Here is a 20,783-nt window from a genome sequence, read left to right as displayed (position 1 = left end):
GCAGCAACTGACTGAGGCTTCTCTCATCCCCAGTCATTCACTAGAGCCCGCAGACATGGCTCCCTGTGGCTGACTGAGGAGGAGAGAAGCACCCCCGGCTGCCCCCAGCTTACCTTCCCCCTCATGAGGGGCATGACTTATCCATTTGGGGGTGTGGTCGGTGAGATCTGGCTTTTTGGGATGAAGCCAGTGGCCACCCTACTGGCAGCTGATGGGGCATGTCCTTCTCTGTCTGTAGTAGTCACAGCTTCTAACAGAATATATGACTTGTGACAGTTGAAGAATGGAACTGAGCATGTGCGACCACTTCAGCAAGGAGGACAGAGAAATGAGGAAAAGAAAAAACAGCAGGTGGTGCTATACACATAGTTTTATTGTGTTGTACTGAATTTTTATTTACATGTAATTACAAAAATATTCAGATCCAGGTGCTGGTTTGAAAAATGTCAATTATTTTTCTTGAGACAATCTTTGTAAGTGTGTGCAAGATTTGTTTTACATTCTCATCCTTATTTCATTCTAGGCTAAGAAGCTGGAAGAAAAGGAAAGAGAGCTCAAAAGGCAGGATGAATATTATAAGGAGCAGCTGGCCAGACTGGAAGAGAGAGTAAGTGTGGATGTGAAGGAAATAAACTTATAAAGTGCTATATACTTATAATAACATCTTGCTAAGATAGAATTTTCTGTAGTGTTAAAGGAATTTGATATGGATGGCCTATCCTCAGGATAGGTAATCAATATCGGATTAGCGAGGTCCCGGGAGCCGAAGAGGCCTCTGTGCTCACCAGAATTCCAGTGATTGTTGCGTTCTTGTCACAGCTCACCAAGGACAGTGCCGCACATTGTATAGCAGCTGTGCCTGGTATCGCAGCTCAGCCCCATTCACTTGAATGAGAATGAGCTACACCTGGGCCTTCTGACCAAAGTACGGTGACATCACTGGCGTAGGATACTTCAAAGAATATGAGTAAGACAGCACTACTCACTGAATCCTTTCAGCTCTTCCGTTTTGTGGCCGTGCCCCCAGTGTTGAGTCCTGGCCTCCGGAACTCCTCAGAAAATTATCGTCATCATGAGCGGTCCTTCTCCGGTTCCACCCTTCTCGGTCATGTGCGTCTTCACATGTTGCTCCACATGACCTAACCACATGACCAGCATAGACCTCACTGCGTAGCGGCACTTTGTAATTACTGATCACTGAACATTTTCTCTTAATAACGGGCATCCTTTAAGTATTTGATGATTACCACTCTCTCTATATACTATCTCATTAAAGGTATACATATTTTCTTTTTATATTTGCAGAAAAAATACTGCCGGTGCCGTTTGATCTCCTCGATGGGTCGCCGGCTTGCGCATCCCTCATTCTCCAGCGGGGCCGAGACCCAGACAACCCATCCCAACCCAAGGGCACATCAGTACATATATCCATCCCCTACACATATGCATACACCCAGGGACAGACAGACACCATTTCATCAATCCTCCAGGTGTACATACACATATATGCGGATGTATCAAACACAATTTGATAACCTTCGGGGCTCTTTTATTGAGAAAGCATATCACTCACTCCGGGCTCCGTTATTTTCTCTAATCCTTTATTCACGTCATATTCAGGTTGGTTGCCCTATGCCAGTCATTCTCCACCGGCCATAGGAATCCGCCCATGTATTAAGTGAAAACCATTCCACCTGAGTGACCCCTACCTCCTTTTCTAAGGAGGCGGATTTATATTCCATATTCCCTTTTTGGGTTTCGGTCACCTTCTGATTTTGTGACTCCACTGCCCGCCCTTCATTCCACTCTATTCACATTCATCTTTCTCATTAGGCATCTAATGTCTTGCCATGCCCCCAATTTACCACCTCCGTTATTTAAATCTACTGTGCGCTTAGGGGTATGACACAAGGTCCACATAACCTCCCCATCGTAGATAAGCGGTGTGCTCGCCCAGCTAGCCCATCTCGGTGTACCAACTCCACCACTATTTCAACATTACTCATCTTTGATGATTCCCTCTGTCCATATCTTCAAATAACGTCCAGTATAAAGAAAACACAATCCTTCCTCCATGGATGTTATTCCCACAGCCTGTACATAGTTTCCTGTAATGTAGATAAAAGACAAAGAATATAAGAATTTAAAAACAAACACTGCTAATTGCCGGGCACTTAGACTTCAATGTAATGCACACATCTCTACAGGGTTAAAAGAGAGAACCCACTTTAAATTCTCTATTCAAGCCCCCTGGTTCAATTGTATCCAATTCAAATATCTATCTTAGTTATTTCTTCTTCAACTATTTCTCTCTCTCTCCTCCTCTCCTTAATGGCGAATACCATCTATAATTCTAATCTCAACTATAAGATATTGTCTATATCTCACAAAATGTTCTGGTACTGGTAATTGGATCTCCTCCCTATCTTCCTTTTCCCTCCTCTTCGCTAACAATTTCCAGATTGTGTATCTATGTTGATTATTCTTGCAGGCCTGTGTGGTCTTTCCCACATAAAGTAGGCCACATGGGCACTGCAAGACATAGATAACATATTGTGAATTATAGGTGAAATGATCCTTAATTCTATATTTCTTTCCTGTTCTTGGGTGACTGAAGGAGTCCCCCCTGATTAGGCTGCTGCAATTGCAGCAGTCCAAGCATGGGTAACACCCCTACTTTCCCTCCTGCCTCTCCTTCACCCTCATATCTGTTCTTACCAATTCATCACCTACATTTCTGGCCCTTTTGTATGACATCAGTGGGGGCAACTGGAATTCCTCCACCTGTGGGAATGACTGGGACAGGATTTGCCAATTCTGTCTCGATATTCCTGTTATCTTTCAACTCCTTTTTGTGTTAGTGGATACAAATGGTATCCTTTTCACTTCCACCCTTTTCTCTTTATTTGTTGACACCAATAACTGTTCTCATTCACACTGTTTTGTTTTTGTTAGATGTCGTTCTATTAATTTCTGAGGTTATCTTCTATCTCTAAATTTCTTTCCTATAATTTTTAGTCGACTGTCTACCATTTCTTCATCTGATGCTATCCGTTTAGTTCGCAAAAACTGGCTATATGATAGGGACTCTATCATCCTTCTTGGATGTGCACTGTCAAACTGTAATAAATTATTGCGATCTGTTGATTTTATAAATAGATCTGTCTCTAATTTCCAATTTTTAAACATACACTAATGTGTCTAGAAACTGTAGGGATTCCCTAGAGAACACTTTAGTGAATTTCAACTGAACGTGTTTCTGGTTAATCTGTTCATGAAAAATATGTAGGTCCGCTATTGACCCCTTCCAGATCAAAAACACATCATCTATATACCTCAACCACCCTCGTGCAAATGCATAGAGGGTAGTTGGGTATATATACTGTTCCTCAAAATGTGACATATATATATATATATATATATATATATATATATATATATATATATATATATATTTGCATATGTCGGCACCGGCACTATTGTTCTGCAAATATAAAAATAAAATATATATACGCCTCTTAAAGAGGATACAGTGTATAGAGAGAGTGGTAATCATCAAATACTTAAAGGATGCCCGTTATTAAGAGAAAATGTTCAGTGATAAGTAATTACAGACAAGGTCATGTGGAGCAACATGTGAAGACACACGTGACCGAGAAGGGCGGAACCAGAGAAGGACCGCTTATGATGGCGATAGCTGACCGATGTGATAGACGTCACAGATGACGTAGCAGCGCATGCGCAGAGGGAATATGGGGACGCCATACACACCATGTGAGGTGCGGAAGACGTTGAGTTAATGGAATGCACTGTACACCCCCCCCCCCCCCCCCCCCCATGGATGAATCCCATAGCCTGTGACAAGGGTAAGAAATGGAGTAATAGATTAGTTTAATGGTTGTATATGAGACTATACAGTGATGTGGCTGACAAAGGATAAGTTCTTTTTAATTTGAAGGGGGAGGTGTTTATATTCAAATAAGTAAGATGGAGTCAACACTGACCAATTGTAGAGATTTTGTAATTATACAGTACAGACCAAAAGTTTGGACACCCCTTCTCATTCAAAGAGTTTTCTTTATTTTCATGACTATGAAGGCATCAAAACTATGAATTAACACATGTGGAATTATATACATAACAAACTAGTGTGAAACAACTGAAAATATGTCATATTCTAGGTTCTTCAAAGCCACCTTTTGCTTTGATTACTGCTTTGCAAACTCTTGGCATTCTCTTGATGAGCTTCAAGAGGTAGTCCCCTGAAATGGTTTTCACTTCACAGGTGTGCCCTGTCAGGTTTAATAAGTGGGATTTCTTGCCTTATAAATGGGGTTGGGACCATCAGTTGCATTGAGGAGAAGTCAGGTGGATACACAGCTGATAGTCCTACTGAATAGACTGTTAGAATTTGTATTATGGCAAGAAAAAAGCAGCTAAGTAAAGAAAAACGAGTGGCCATCATTACTTTAAGAAATGAAGGTCAGTCAGTTAGCCGAAAAATTGGGAAAACTTTTGAAAGTAAGGGCTATTTGACCATGAAGGAGAGTGATGGGGTGCTGCGCCAGATGACCTGGCCTCCACAGTCACCGTACCTGAACCGAATCGAGATGGTTTGGGGTGAGCTGGACCGCAGAGTGAAGGCAAAAGGGCCAACAAGTGCTAAGCATCTCTGGGAACTCCTTCAAGACTGTTGGAAGACCATTTTAATGGGACTACCTCTTGAAGCTCATCAAGAGAATGCCAAGAGTGTGCAAAGCAGTAATCAAAGCAAAAGGTGGCTACTTTGAAGAACCTAGAATATGACATATTTTCAGTTGTTTCACACTTGTTTGTTATGTATATAATTCCACATGTGTTAATTCATAGTTTTGATGCCTTCATAGTCATGAAAATAAAGAAAACTCTTTGAATGAGAAGGTGTCCAAGCTTTTGGTCTGTACTGTATATGTTCACTACTAGTATGTTTGTTTCAGCTTGATAAAGACCCAAAAGGTCGAAACGTCGCATAATTCGGTGTGAATAAAAGGTGAAGTTTTTCTATGACATTGGAGTGCCGCAGTTTTCTACAACATTGCAATCAATGGCATAGGAAGATGCCTAAGTGCCCGTGGAGCGCTGAGGCCTCTTCAAACAGCTGTATGTGGAATATACAATTGGAAGTCAACTCGGCTGTCTCTGGAGCTCCCATACAGATGAATGTAGCAGCAGCTTGCAATTTGCATGCTCTAAGGGGTATTCGTTCTCCCAGCAGTAGAATCCCCACTAATCTAATAGATATCTTTTAACAACCGGAATACACCTTTTAAGATGAACCAAAGCAGTAAAACTGAGGCTTTTATTACAGATGGTCAGGCCATAGGGGTTAAAATTTACAAACCTGAGGTACCATGCCATATTTGCTCTCCATAATCTCTATAGCTAAAATTGTACCAGTGTCCCGTTTCCAGAGAGCACAGCTGAGCTAAGGCATTTATTTTCTCCAAGGACGAGCAGTAGAATTTGTATAAAAATGTATCTGTATAGAAAGTGAATCTGAAATCATGGCAGACGAACTGTTTCACGAACCCTGTGACTGACTGTGCCTATCCCCCGCTTCAGGCACTGGACTAATTCTACAGAGGTGAGTATGGTGCAATATACCGTATACGGCATCCCATGGATCTTGCTAGGATTTAGATGTGTACCGCAGTATGTATGCATACAGTTTTCAGTACCTGTGTAATGCAGATACAGAATACAGGGACAGAGCAGCAGCACATCCAGTAGTTCAGGTTCAAATACTCTACTAATGTTGAAAACAATCGTACCATTCACTCTTAGAACATAGTGAGGTTTATTCACCAAACGGCTACAGTTTTTAGCCCACACAAGGCTGATGTAATGTCCATCGGTCTTTAGTCTGGTCTTGCATTTTGCAGTAATCCTAGTTGTTATCCAAGCATTCAGCCTCATGAACACAGCTGTATTAATCCTTGTATAAAACCTCTGATTATTAATATGATCGAGGTATTAATTTCTTTCAGGGGAGAAATGGTGCCTCACAGAAGCAGCATAAGGCCTTAAATATAGTTTAGTATAGATCATTACAAGGCAATCTGTCACCAGTTTTATTATGCCCTAACCTAGGGCAGCATAAAGGTGTGCCAGATACCCAGAGCAAAGCACAGGGTTACTTTGCATTGCATTGCATTAACTGTGTTGAACTCATCCAGAGCGTGTCGGGTAGTCCTCATATATACCTCCGCACCTCCCCCACCCCCCTCGTCACTAATTGACAGCTTTTTCCTTATTGCAGTAAGGGCTCGGAGCTGAGAGAGTTGGAGCTCATGAATATGAGGAATCTCTGACCCACACTGGGTATTTAACCGTTTCAGTGCTCAGCGCATCGGAGCTATTAAATGCTAAACAGGCTCAGTGAGTTCACATAAGTGACCTAGCGATTTGCTCAGGATGTCAGTTACCAGTTTATGCTGCCCCCCAGAACAGCGTAAAACTGGTAATCAATTCCCTAGGTGTAATCCTGCAGGGTCTGGATGTGGCTTTAGGCCCCTTTTCCTGTCCCGAAGGTGTAGACTATTTTTGGGAAGGAAGCGTTCTTTTCTGACAATCACTTGCTCGTCTGTGGAGGAGATCACTGCATGTACATGGGGAGGAGTGATCGCTAATTCCATTGCTCGGCCCCATACAGAATCATTCTTTGCAGCAGCAGCGGAAAGTGTTTAGAGGGAACAACCTGCTGCTGTCAAATGATGATTGAGGTGTCCAAAAAAAAAATCATATTACCCGATGAACGAGGGTCTTGCTTGTTCATCAGGTAATTTGCGCCCCCTTTACACTGGCAGATTATCATCAATAAGCGTGCGCATTAGCGATAATCTGCCCAAATATCGGCCATTGTAAAACATAGACCAAAGGCTGGTGCTGGATGGACATCATTCTATGTTGACAATTGAAAAAGGCTGCTTTTCACATGTGTTGATCACGACAATTCAGCCAAATTTTTAATGCCAAATAAATTGCACTTACAATGACAGCGCTTATCGCCTGTAGAACATGACGCCTTTGGTCATTTAGGCACCGTTATTATTGCTATACGCAGTCTGCGGTCATGAACGTAGCGTGTACACCCAGCCCACTCTCTAATTTGTAATCACAGCCGCTCCAGCGCCAATGACCACTATTCACCCCTCCCCCATCCAACTTGTGTTATTTTTTTGTTTCCTCTTCCCCGGATAGGTTGACATGTCTAAACTGAAGGCTGCTTGATATTTAAAACGTGACAGCCATCATCTGCCTGTGAACATGTATAATAATTTCTTCTCATAAGGAACTGGCTGAGCTGACACTAATCTGTTCTCTTGTCATCTCCCTTTATTATTATTGCTTCTGCTTTTTCTTTTCTTAGCACAATATAGGAAGCGTCTAATTGGAAAAACCAAAGTAATCAAAAAGTCAATTAATCATATAGATGAGCTGTGACACTTAGTGATGCAATCACCAAGAACACATTGCTAGCTGGATGGCAAGGTATTAGAAAGCGTCTTTTAATTTGCTCATGATGTGAAGATTTCCATGACATTTACTGAAGGATAAGTGGCCTTGACACACTTCTTATTGACTGTTAAATGATCAGATAATCCATTTCTAAGTTTGGAATCAGTTGGAATATAAATGTTTTGTAATTTTCGTCCAATACTTTATTTCCTGGATTTGATTGATGACAATTCAACTATATTAAAGGGGTTGTCCGAGATTGGGGACATTGGTCTAATAGTAATCGACTGACATACACATTACAAACATACATGTACTACCTTTATAACATATTGCTCAAGCGCCGTTTTCCTCCTTTCAATTCTTGGCCGGAAGTGAGTGTTTTCTTGTCTTCAGTGACGCACCGGGTCCCTGGCAGGCGAGCAAAGCCTCCTCTTCCGCTGCTCAGGGAGCCCAGTGACGCGCTAAGCCCCGCCCCTCCAGTTCGGTGGCGGCATAGAGCTTTATAATGAATGGAGGCAGGAGGATGAATATGTATGAGGGGGGCGGATCGATGGAGTGAACAATGTGCAGAAGGCATGAATATGTATGAGGGGGGCGGGTGCAGGGACGCGATGTTAGACAGTAGAAACCAGGAGATGCCGCCCTCCACTGGGACCCACAATGCAGTGCGGCAGGAAGTGATCGCACAGATAAACAGATATTTAAACATTCTGTTGGGGACTGTAGGAGCCATGCTCCAGTGTAGAAGCTACCTAAAACCATCTTGGGAACATAGACTCGGCTACTAAAGGTGAGTAAGATGTGTTTTTTTTTAAATCAGTAGTATTAACCCCTTAAGGACATAGGACGTACCGGTACGCCCTATTTCCCGAGTCCTTAAGGACACAGGACGTACCGGTACGTCCTGACTTAAAATCTGTATTCCGGCGCCCGAGGGGTTAAACGGAACGGGATTTCGGCTGAAATCCTTCAGCCGGCATCCTGTGACAACGCCAGGGGGGGTCATGTGACCCCCCCGTGTCGGCGATCGCAGCAAACCGCAGGTCAATTCAGACCTGCGGTTTGCTGCGCTTTTTGCAGTTTCTGATGCCTGCGGTCCCTGACCGCGGGGATCAGAAACTTTAGAGTGGCTAAAATCATTATTATTCACCCCCCCCTGCACCCCTGCATGATTTGATGCCGGCGGGTGGTGCAGGGGGGGTGTCGCATGCGGTGGGGGCGTTGCGGGAGGCGGGCGGTGCGGCAGGCGGGATCGCGATCCCCCGCCCGCCTCCCCATGAATGATCGTTGGTGTCTAGTGGTTATACCAGGGTGCCAGCACATTGCTGGCACCCTGGTACAAACGGCTGACATCTGTGCAGATGTCAGCCGTTTAACCCTTTCCATACCGCGGTCCGTACGGACCGCTGTATGGAAAAAGTTAACTGTCATCGTCAGGGAGCTCCCTCCCTCTCCATCGGGGGGCTGCTGTGCCTTTGCAGCCCCCCGATGGAGAGGGAGAGAGCTCCCAGAGAGCCCCCCTCAGCCCCGTGCTTACCCTTCCCCGTCTGCGAAGTTCTGAGCAGACGGGGAGGGTTCCCATGGCAACAGGACGCCTGCTCAGGCGTCCTGCTGTCCATGGTGCTGAACAGATCTGTGCTAAAAGCACAGATCTGTTCAGTGTAAGTAAAATACAGTACAGAACAATATATATTGTTCTGTACTGTATTATACAAACATCAGACCCACTGGATCTTCAAGAACCAAGTGGGTCTGGGTCAAAAAAATGTAAAAAGAAGTGAAAAAAGTTAAGATAAAAAAAAAACCATTTATCACTGAATAAAAATTAAAAAAATAAAATAAACTACACATATTAGGTATCGCCGCGTCCGTAACGACCTGATCTATAAAACGGTCATGTTACTTTCCCCGCACGGTGAACGCCATAAAAATAAAAAAATAAAAACTATGAGAAAATTGAAATTTTGCCCACCTTACTTCCCAAAAAAGGTAATAAAAGTGATCAAAAAAGTCGCATGTACGCCAAAATAGTACCAATCAAACCGTCATCTCATCCCGCAAAAAATGAGACCCTACTCAAGATAATCGCCCAAAAGCTGAAAAAACTATGGCTCTTAGACTATGGAAACACTAAAACATGATTTTTTTTTGTTTCAAAAATGAAATCATTGTGTAAAACTTACATAAATAAAAAAAGTATACATATTAGGTATCACCGCGTCCGTATCGACCGGCTCTATAAAAATATCACATGACCTAACCCCTCAGATGACCACCGTAAAAAAAATAAAAATAAAAACAGTGTAAAAAAAGCCATTTTTGCCATCTTACGTCACAAAAAGTGTAATAGCAAGCGATCAAAAAGTCATATGCACCCCAAAATAGTGCCAATCAAACCGTCATCTCATCCCGCAAAAAATGAGACCCTACTCAAGATAATCGCCCAAAAACTGAAAAAACTATGGCTCTTAGACTATGGAGACACTAAAACATTTTTTTGGTTTTAAAAATGAAGTTATTGTATAAAACTTACATAAATAAAAAAAAATGTATACATATTAGGTATCGCCGCGTCCGTGACAACCTGCTCTATAAAATTACCACATGATCTAACCTGTCAGATGAATGTTGTAAATAACAAAAAAAAAAAACGTGCCAAAAAAGCTATTTCTTGTTACCTTGCTGCACAAAAAGTGTAATATAGAGCAACCAAAAATCATATGTACCCTAAACTAGTACCAACAATACTGCCACCCTATCCCGTAGTTTCTAAAATGGAGTCACTTTTTTGGAGTTTCTACTCTAGGGGTGCATCAGGGGGGCTTCAAATGGGACATGGTGTCAAAAAAACCAGTCCAGCAAAATCTGCCTTCCAAAAACCATATGGCATTCCTTTCCTTCTGCGCCCTGCCGTGTGCCCGTACAGCGGTTTACGAACACATATTAGGTGTTTCTGTAAACTACAGAATCAGGGCCATAAATAATGAGTTTTGTTTGGCTGTTAACCCTTGCTTTGTAACTGGAAAAAAAATATTAAAATGGAAAATCTGCCAAAAATTTGAAATTTTGAAATTGTGTCTCTATTTTCCATAAAATCTTGTGCAACACCTAAAGGGTTAACAACGTTTGTAAAATCAGTTTTGAATACCTTGAGGGGTGTAGTTTCTTAGATGGGGTCACTTTTATGGAGTTTCTACTCTAGGGGTGCATCAGGGGGGCTTCAAATGGGACATGGTGTCAAAAAAACAGTCCAGCAAAATCAGCCTTCCAAAAACCAAACGGCGCACCTTTCACTCTACGCCCTACTGTGTGGCCGTACAGTAGTTTACGGCCACATATGGGGTGTTTCTGTAAACAGCAGAGTCAGGGCAATAAAGATACAGTCTTGTTTGGCTGTTAACCCTTGCTTTGTTAGTGTAAAAAATGGGTTAAAATTGAAAATTAGGCAAAAGAATGAAATTCTCAAATTTCATCCCCATTTGCCAATAACTCTTGTGCAACACCTAAAGGGTTAACGATGTATGTAAAATCAGTTTTGAATACCTTGAGGGGTGTAGTTTCTTAGATGGGGTCACTTTTAGGGAGTTTCTCCTCTAGGGGTGCATCAGGGGGCTTCAAATGGGACATGGTGTCAAAAAACCAGTCCATAAAAATCAGCCTTCCAAAAACCATACGGCGCACCTTTCACTCTACGCCCCGCTGTGTGGCCATACAGTAGTTTACGGCCACATATTGGGTGTTTCTGTAGACGGCAGAGTCAGGGCAATAAAGATACAATCTTGTTTGGCTGTTAACCCTTGCTTTGTTAGTGGAAAAAATGGGTTAAAATGAAAAATTAGACAAAAAAATGAAATTCTCAAATTTCCTCCCCATTTGCCAATAACTCTTGTGCAACACCTAAAGGGTTAACAATGTATGCAAAATCAGTTTTGAATACCTTGAGGGGTGTAGTTTCTTAGATGGGGTAATTTTTGGGTGGTTTCTATTATGTAAGCCTCGCAAAGTGACTTCAGAGCTGTAGTGGTCCCTAAAAATTGAGTTTTTGTAAATTTCTGAAAAATTTCAAGATTTGCTTCTAAACTTCTAAGCCTTATAACTTCCCCAAAAAATAAAATATCATTCCCAAAACAATTCAAACATGAAGTAGACATATGGGGAATGTAAAGTCATCACAATTTTTGGGGGTATTACTATGTATTACAGAAGTAGAGAAACTGAAACTTTGAAATTTTTCAAATTTTTTCAAATTTTTGGTAAATTAGGTATTTTTTTGTGCAAAAAAAATAATTTTTTTGACTTCATTTTACCAGTGTCATGAAGTACAATATGTGACGAAAAAACAATCTCAGAACGGCCTGGATAAGTCAAAGCGTTTTAAAGTTATGAGCACTTAAAGTGACACTGGTCAGATTTGCAAAAAATGGCCTGGTCCTTAAGGTGAAAATGAGCCCGGTCCTTAAGGGGTTAAAGAAGAGCCTCCTTCTCATCTCTGCAACCTTATAATAACATGCATGGCTACATTGAAAAAAAGGCAGAAGTGCATCAAGTCCAACCTAATAATACTTTTGATCCTGAGTAAGGCAAAAACCCCTATGAGTGGGATGCCAATTACTCTATATAAGAAGGAATATTCCTTTCCAACTAAAAATATGGAATTGGATGGGTAGCGAGAGGTAAATGGCTGATAACAGGAGAACTAGACAGTTCACTCTGATAAGATATATTTCTTATGGCCGCTTCTACTATTAAGTTATGCAAAGTGCGTAAAAAGTTAGCGCAACATCGTGTGGCAGATAGCTCCATAGTGTCAATGTGTGTCCACTAAAGAATCCTCATCTTTGATGGTTGTGAAACCTTCTTTCTTTTAGATGTAGAGGGCGTCCTCTTGTCATCGTTGCAGCTCCAGGTACAAAAATATCAGAAAGATCTTTGTAGTCAATTCATATAATCGTACATTGTAATTAGATCTCTTGTAAGGAGTCTTTTTTTTTCAAACTCAACCCCGAAGTTTGAGAACCTGTCTTGGTACTGTAAACCACCCATTCCCTTAAATACCTTTGATGCCCTTCTACGCACTCAAAGTCAATCATGACAGCCCAAAATGACGCACAGTATTCCATGTGGATAGACATAGCTAAGATAGTACATCTATACATCTTTGGATGCATCCCATGATTTTATTTGCTTTGACAGTAGCCTGGCACTGGGTCATGAAGGTTGAGTTTGCAGTCCACCAATATCTCCAAGTCTTTTAGTGTCAGTTTTAACCAGTGTTTTACTGTAATAATTGTAGAATGTTTGCTGTACCCAAGTGCATGACCTTATTTTTATCCTCATCCTTCTCTTCACCCAAAGATTCAGCTTCCTCAGATCATCAGGAGACTTGAGCGTTGTTACTGTCTGTCCTCTGGAGTTCATTACTGAACTACAGGCCTGCTTTCTGCTTGTAGATCATTAATTCCTTGCAGCCCGGTCTGTCATCAATTTTCTTTTTAACAATTACTTTACTAAATACCACCCCCAATATTGACTAGTAGGAATGGTTTTCCCACATTTCACCATCATAATGTGAACACTTCCGCTGTATCTAAGCAGTTTAGGAGTGATCTTGGAGACAAAGAGCTTATTCTTTTCCCCACTCTGGTCCATCTTTGACTAGAGAATGGCTAGCTGAACGTGCCTGATGTCATCACACACACACACACTGATCAAGACGTTCAGGAGAGGGGCTGTGCTTAACCAGCTACACCAAATTGCCACCAGATCAATGTTCCTGCAGTACTATAGGAGTTCCTGCCCTTGGTCCTCACAGCCACTTTCTTTACCACTCTCCTGAGACCTAGCATCTGCCTCCTAACCTTTTCAGCTTGCTGTTTCCACTACAGCCAATTTCACTTCACCCCTTTTACCCATTGAAACAGTTCAGGAGTGCAGAGAAGTGTTGAAGTACCGGTAAGGACCTGTATGATGGGACACTATGGGTGGAGATCTTCTGCTGTGTATGTGATAGGGTAGGGTTTCCCCCTGTGAGTCAAATACTAGGAGTTGCAGCTCTTTACTTATACCCACTCCCTATAATATGCTCTTATAGCCCATAATAACTTCCTAGGAATGCTGCAGATTGTAATTCTCTCTTCTTATATCCCTCTCCATGTATTGGATACTGATGCCCCATAACAAGGGTCCATTCACACGTCCTTATGTATTTTGCGGATCCGCAAAACATGGACACCGGCAATGTGCGTTTTGCATTTTGCGAACTGCACATCGCCGGCACTCTCATAGAAAATGCGGACAAAAATAGGACATGTTCTATTTTTTTGCGGAGTGGAAGTGCGGATCCGCAAATGCGGAATCGAACAGCACATTCCGGCCTCATTGAAAATGAATGGGTCCGCACCTGTTCCGCAAAATTGCGGAACGGATGCGGACCCATTTTGCGGACGTGTCAATGGACCCTAACAGTCTGGACATGCAGGGAGTTGTATGTAATGTCTACTGATGCCCATAAGAAGTCTGAACGTGCTGGGAGTTACAGTTCTCTCCACGTGTACCCCTCTCTATGTAATGGCCACCGATGCCCCATAATGTCTGGTCATGCTGGGAGCTGTAGTTCTCTCCTCTTATAGCCCTTTTCCTATAATGTTGTAGAATGTATCATTATGCAGCAATTATGCTTTATTTGCATAAAACTGGAAAAACTCTTTACCATGCAGTCCATTTGTTTACTCCTGAAGAATTATAAGAAAGTATTTAAAGCTGATCCTACCCCCATACACCAGGTATTAAATAGTATTATCAACCCTGCCTTGTGCAGTAAATAGGATTTCACCATTATGATGTGTCAGGATTTTCCGCAAAATGAAATTTATGAGACACTAAATGTCCATCTCCACAGCAGAGCGGCTTTATTCTGTAACTCTTTCACACTAATCTGTTTGGTAGGATACACTCGTACCAGTGGCATGATAATGTAATGATCTCTTCTTTCTCTCTATTCAGGGCTTAGCCAAGTGTCACTGCGCTTTTCAATAATAGCCTGTGGGCTCTAGACAGCAGAAACTATATAATAAGAAATTCAGGTTTATGGACAGAAGTCTTTTTTTTTTTTTTTTTTTTTTTGTGTGTGGGCATAATAAGATGAGCAGTCAAAGCACATATATCTACCTAGAATAAAGAAGTTTTAGACCAAATTCCATAATTTATTCCAAGGTTCTGTCTATCCACATTTAAAGTATTCACAAATAAGCTCAAAAATAGGCATTAGATATTAAATGACGTGATTGTTAATCCTTAGTTTTTATGAAATGGACATTTATTCAGTTACAATTAATTGTGACATACAGGTATGGATAATAGCTATTCAACAAGTGTTCTATGAAAGGCCCTTTTAGTATCAGGGCTGTGGAGTCGTTAAGCCTAAGCTCTGACTCCTGCATTTTATCACACTCTCGACTCCTTCATAAATGGCCAATAATATAGTAATAACAGATTTACAGTAGTAAACTGGTAACATCAGGCTTTCTCTTACCATCTTGTAAGTAATCGGGCTACTTAGAACTTAAACCATTTTTATTGAAATACAATACAGGTCATTACGGATGCAACAATAACAAATTTGTCTATTTTTATGTTTTTGTTTCAGTTTTACATAATAAAGCATTTTTGAAAATCAGTTTTTTGTGTCCATTTTCTAAAAGCTATTTTATTTTTTATTTTTTTTCTGCCAATCGTCTTGTGTAGGGGCTAGTTTTTTTGCGGGAAGAGTTGACGTTTTTTTGATACCATATACTTTTTTGGGGCAAGACGACTGTCTATTTTTTATTTTTAAGTTTTACACAGTAAAAGCATTTTTTCAGGCGACACTCTTATATAGGGGCTCGTTTTTTGTGGAATGAGGTGACTGGTACCATTTTGGGTACATAAGACTTTTGATTGCTTGGTATTGTACTTTTTGTGAGGCAAGGTGACCAAAAAATTTCAGACTTTTAATTATTTTTATTTACGGCATTCACCTGACGGGTTGGATCATGTTCTATTTTTATAGAGCCGGTCGTTACGGATGCAGCGATACCCAATATGATTTTTATTTTATTTTATTTACTTTTTAATATGTGTTTATTATGGGAAAGGGATGTTTTTGTTTTTTTTTACTTAAAAGGTTTATTCTTTTTATTATGAAAAACACCTTTTTTTTTTTTGTCCCACTGTGGGACTTTTAACTTTTAGGGGTCTGATCCCCTCTGCAATGCATCACAATACATGTGTATTGTAATGCATTGACTTTCAGTATATTACCAGTGTAATACAAAGACTGAAAATCAGTTCCATTTACCTTAATAGGGCTTGCAGAAATCCATGTTCTTACTGCCCCATTTAAATGAATGGAACTCAGGCATCGGGTCCCCGTCACCGCAGCGCAAGGACTATACCCTCTGCAAACCCTTTGTATGCCATGGTCAGTGCTGACCGTGGCTTACTAGGGGTTAATACGCCGCCTTTGCTGTATGCACCAATTCTGGCATATACATTATGGGCTCGGCATGCAGGAATAGCCGGACCCATGCTGCTGATCGAGGAGGCGCAGCTCCTGAACCCTCCCTATCAGAGTGCTGCACATGTATGGCTCTGGAACTTAAGTCACGTCTTGCAGCCCTCTTACATGTTCGGTGCTGGGATTCTACAGGTTAAAGAAGACCAGTTAGCTCTCCTGCATTTCTATTTTAGTAAATACTTGTACTTGACATAAGGGAAAAGGTAGATCCTCCTGGTTGCTATGGATTTGTCTGTTGGCAAAACCGGGGAGTACAATCTAAAGGATTATGCATTTTTCTCCCTTAACGTCCATAGGTATAGAATTTTCCTCAGTGAATCTCTAAGTTGCAGCACTTGAGTCTGTTAGGGTTGGATTGAACACCAGTTCACAGCACCAAATCGGAAAACAGAAACGTGGTTGGTCAGAGCAGGCATTGTTCTTGCAACACAATAATCAGGCAGAAGGTAGGGCAGACATGAGTACAAAGCTAGGACAAGTCAACTCTATACTAAGGAACACAGCAGGAGAAATAATTTCACAGTGTGGTTGTTGGAACCTATTGCTCATGCACTGGAGGGATGGGGGAGTGGTCAATAAATAACAGACCTAGATGACATCATCATAGGATGTAGCATAGTGTTGCATAGCCCCAGAACATGCCTTGGTTGCAGTAGCTGGGTGTGGTTGGGAAGCACAGACAGCCTCACAGAACTCTAGAGTTGAATGGACCGAGAAAGCCAGAGATATACAGTACAGACCAAAAGTTTGGACACACCTTCTCATTCAAAGAGTTTTCTTTATTTTCATGACTATGAAGGCACCAAAACTATGAATTAACACATGTGGAATTATATACATAACAAACAAGTGTGAATCAACTGAAAATATGTCATATTCTAGGTTCTTCAAAGTAACCACCTTTTGCTTTGATTACTGCTTTGCAATTTCTTGGCATTCTCTTAATGAGCTTCCAGAGGTAGTCCCCTGAAATGGTCTTCCAACAGTCTTGAAGGAGTTCCCAGAGATGCTTAGCACTTGTTGGCCCTTTTGCCTTCACTCTGCGGTCCAGCTCACCCCAAACCATCTCGATTGGGTTCAGGTCCGGTGACTGTGGGGGCCAGGTCATCTGGCGCAGCACCCCATCACCATCCTTCATGGTCAAATAGCCCTTACTTTCAAAGTTTTCCCAATTTTTCGGCTGACTGACTGACCTTCATTTCTTAAAGTAATGATGGCCACTCGTTTTTCTTTACTTAGCTGCTTTTTTCTTGCCATAATACAAATTCTAACAGTCTATTCAGTAGGACTATCAGCTGTGTATCCACCTGACTTCTCCTCAACACAATTGATGGTCCCAACCCCATTTTTATAAGGCAAGAAATCCCACTTATTAAACCTGACAGGGCACACCTGTGAAGTGAAAACCATTTCAGGGGACTACCTCTTGAAGCTCATCAAGAGAATACCAAGAGTGTGCAAAGCAGTAATCAAAGCAAAAGGTGGCTACTTTGAAGAACCTAGAATATGACATATTTTCAGTTGTTTCACACTTGTTTGTTATGGATATAATTCCACATGTGTTAATTCATAGTTTTGATGCCTTCAGTGTGAATCTACAATTTTCATAGTCATGAAAATAAAGAAAACTCTTTGAGAAGGTGTGTCCAAACTTTTGGTCTGTACTGTATTTGCATAGCAAACCAGGAGATACTGAGAGAGATGTGAGCTGCTGCAACCGACATGGCACACAGTGAGTGTGACATTATTCTTCACAAAAGTACAGTTCTGAGGCATAATTTCATGGAACTCTGCATTTTGCTATTCCTCCTAAAATGTATGAATAAATTGACAACTGGGTATTACCAGTTGGTGTGTCCCCCTACAAACTCTGCGAATTTCTGTACACACACCAACACCGGATCACTACACATTGACAGTGTTTCTAGTGCCAGACTGTGTAGAGAGGTGGAATAACAGAGGAAAAAGACAATGCAGAGTTCTAAGTAAAGGTGCTTTAGCTTTATTCATGGGGAAAGAACGTCTCCAGAATAACGTTTTCTGCCATGGCTTTGCTGCACATTAGAAAAGCGTAAAGGGCATATTTATTAAGATGATCAGTCATAATATGCCCCTGTGCTGGAGGTAGATCCGCCGGAGTTATGAAGAGGCATCGGCCGTATCCTGCGCCAATTTTAAATGTAAGCCAGCTTACTTGCTGTCTTACATTTAGAACATTTTCTATGCCTTTACCAGGAGTAGAAAATGATGAATGAGACAGGCCTGCCGGCCCTTCCCCGCCCACACCAGTGGGGAAGAAGTTACAGATTCTGCCGCAACATGGCGTGTGACAGAGTCTGCATATAGGCCCCCATTGTCTGAGATGAGACAACCCCTTTAAGAAACATTCTTATCAGTAAGATAAGAACTGAGCTATAATGAGTGTTTAGGAGGTCATAGAGCAGAGACAAGGACTCTGTCTGGCCCTGGTCTGACGGAAAAGACAGAAAATCCAAAAGGTGCTTCTAGTGCATGTCAGCTCTGTACAGAAAAAAGGATGCCATATTTTTAATAAAGACCAATTAAAAAATATATTTTTAGCTCAAAATGAGTACAATGCAGTAATAAAAACAATGTACTCAAAGGTGCATATGTAGCCTTTAAATTCCACAGCACACGGTCAAATTCACTCTCTATTACTTCAGATTTCTTTTGCTTTCTGCCTTTTTGGCCTCCTGCACACGACCGTTGTGTGCACCCGTGGCCGTTGTGCCGTTTTCCGTTTTTTTTCGCGGACCCATTGACTTTCAATGGGTCCGTGGAAAAAACGGAAAATGCACCGTTTTGCAGCCGCATCCGTGATCCGTGTTTCATGGCCGTGAAAAAAATATGACCTGTCCTATTTTTTTCACGGCCAACGGTTCACGGACCCATTCAAGTCAATGGGTCCGTGAAAGAACACGGATGCACACAAGATTGGCATCCGTGTCAGTGATCCGTGGCCGTAGGTTAGTTTTTATACAGACGGATCCGAAGATCCGTCTGCATAAAGCTTTTTCAAAGCTGAGTTTTCACTTCGTGAAAACTCAGAACCGACAGTATATTCTAACACAGAAGCGTTCCCATGGTGATGGGGACGCTTCTAGTTAGAATACACTACAAACTGTGTACAAGACTGCCCCCTGCTGGCTGGCAGCACTCGATCTCTTACAGGGGGCCGTGATCAGCACAATTAACCCCTTCAGGTGCGGCACCTGAAAGGGTTAATTGTACTATCATATCCCCCTGTAAGAGATCAGGGCTGCCAGGCAGCAGGGGGCAGACCCCCCCCTTCCTCCCCAGTTTGAATATCATTGATGGCCAGTGCGGCCCCCCCCCCCCCCCCCTCTATTGTAATTATTCGTTGGTGGCACAGTGTGCGCCCCCCCTCCCTCCCTCTATTGTAATAATTCGTTGGTGGCACAGTGTGCGCCCCCCATCGGCCCCCCTCCCTCTATAGCATTAACAACATTGGTGGCCAGTGTGCGGCCTCCCATCTCCCCCCCTCATCATTGGTGGCAGCGGAGTTCCGAGTTCCGATCGGAGTCCCAGTTTAATCGCTGGGGCTCCGATCGGTAACCATGGCAACCAGGACGCTACTACAGTCCTGGTTGCCATGGTTACATAGCAATAGTACAATAGTAGAAGATTCATACTTACCGGCTGCTGCGATGTTCGTGTCCGGCCGGGAGCTCCACCTACTGGTAAGTGACAGCCTCAGGTCTGTGCGGCGCATTGCTAAATGAACTGTCACTTACCAGTAGGAGGAGCTCCCGGCCGGACACGAACATTGCAGCTCCCAGGTAAGTATGAATCTTTTACTATTGTACTATTGCTAGTAACCCGCTGCCACCAATGATCGGGGGGGGGGGGGGAGATGGGAGGCCGCACACTGGCCACCAATGTTGTTGTTGCTATAGAGGGAGGGGGGGGGGCCGATGGGGGGCACACACTGTGCCACCAACGATTTATTACAATAGAGGGAGGAAGGGGGGCGGGGGGGCGCACACTGTGCCACCAACGATTTATTACAATAGAGGGAGGAAGGGGGGGGGGCGCACACTGTGCCACCAACAAATTATTACAATAGAGGGAGGAAGGGGGGGGGGGCGCACTGGCCACCAATGATATTCAAACTGGGGAGGGGGGGGGTCTGCCCCCTGCTGCCTGGCAGCCCTGATCTCTTACAGGGGGATATGATAGCACAATTAACCCCTTCAGGTGCGGCACTTGAGGGGTTAATTGTGCTGATCACGGCCCCCTGTAAGAGATCGGATACTGCTAGGCAGCAGGGGGCAGTCATGTACACAGTTTGTAGTATATTCTAACTAGAAGCGTCCCCATCACCATGGGAACGCCTCTGTGTTAGAATATACTGTCGGAAATGAGGTTTCACGATCTAACTCATATCCGACAGTATATTCTAACATAGGGGCGTTCCCATGGTGATGGGGACGCTTCAAGTTAAAATATACCATCGGATTGGAGAAAACTCCGATCCGATGGTATAAAAGGGACTCCAGACTTTACATTGAAAGTCAATAGGGACGGATCCGTTTGAAATGGCACCATATTGTGTCAACGTCAAACGGATCCGTCCCCATTGACTTGCATTGTAATTCAGGACGGATCCGTTTGGCTCCGCACGGCCAGGCGAACACCAAAACGACTTTTTTTTCATGTCCGTGGATCCTCCAAAAATCAAGGAAGA

General features: G+C 42.5%; 1 protein-coding gene across 1 annotated transcript in view; it reads left to right on the top strand.

The window, feature by feature from the left end:
• CHCHD3 (coiled-coil-helix-coiled-coil-helix domain containing 3) overlaps window positions 1–20,783 on the top strand; it is a 153,052-nt gene that overhangs the window by 68,963 nt on the left and 63,306 nt on the right. The window contains exon 5 of the mRNA XM_040413401.1: window positions 524–607. Coding sequence (XP_040269335.1) covers window positions 524–607 — 84 coding nt within the window. The remainder of the gene's footprint in view (window positions 1–523; window positions 608–20,783) is intronic.

This window comes from Bufo bufo, chromosome 1, assembly GCF_905171765.1.
Source record: "Bufo bufo chromosome 1, aBufBuf1.1, whole genome shotgun sequence".
Taxonomy (NCBI): Eukaryota; Metazoa; Chordata; class Amphibia; order Anura; family Bufonidae; genus Bufo; species Bufo bufo.
Note: the sequence above shows the minus strand (reverse complement) of the source record. Positions and strands in the feature narration are given on the sequence as shown.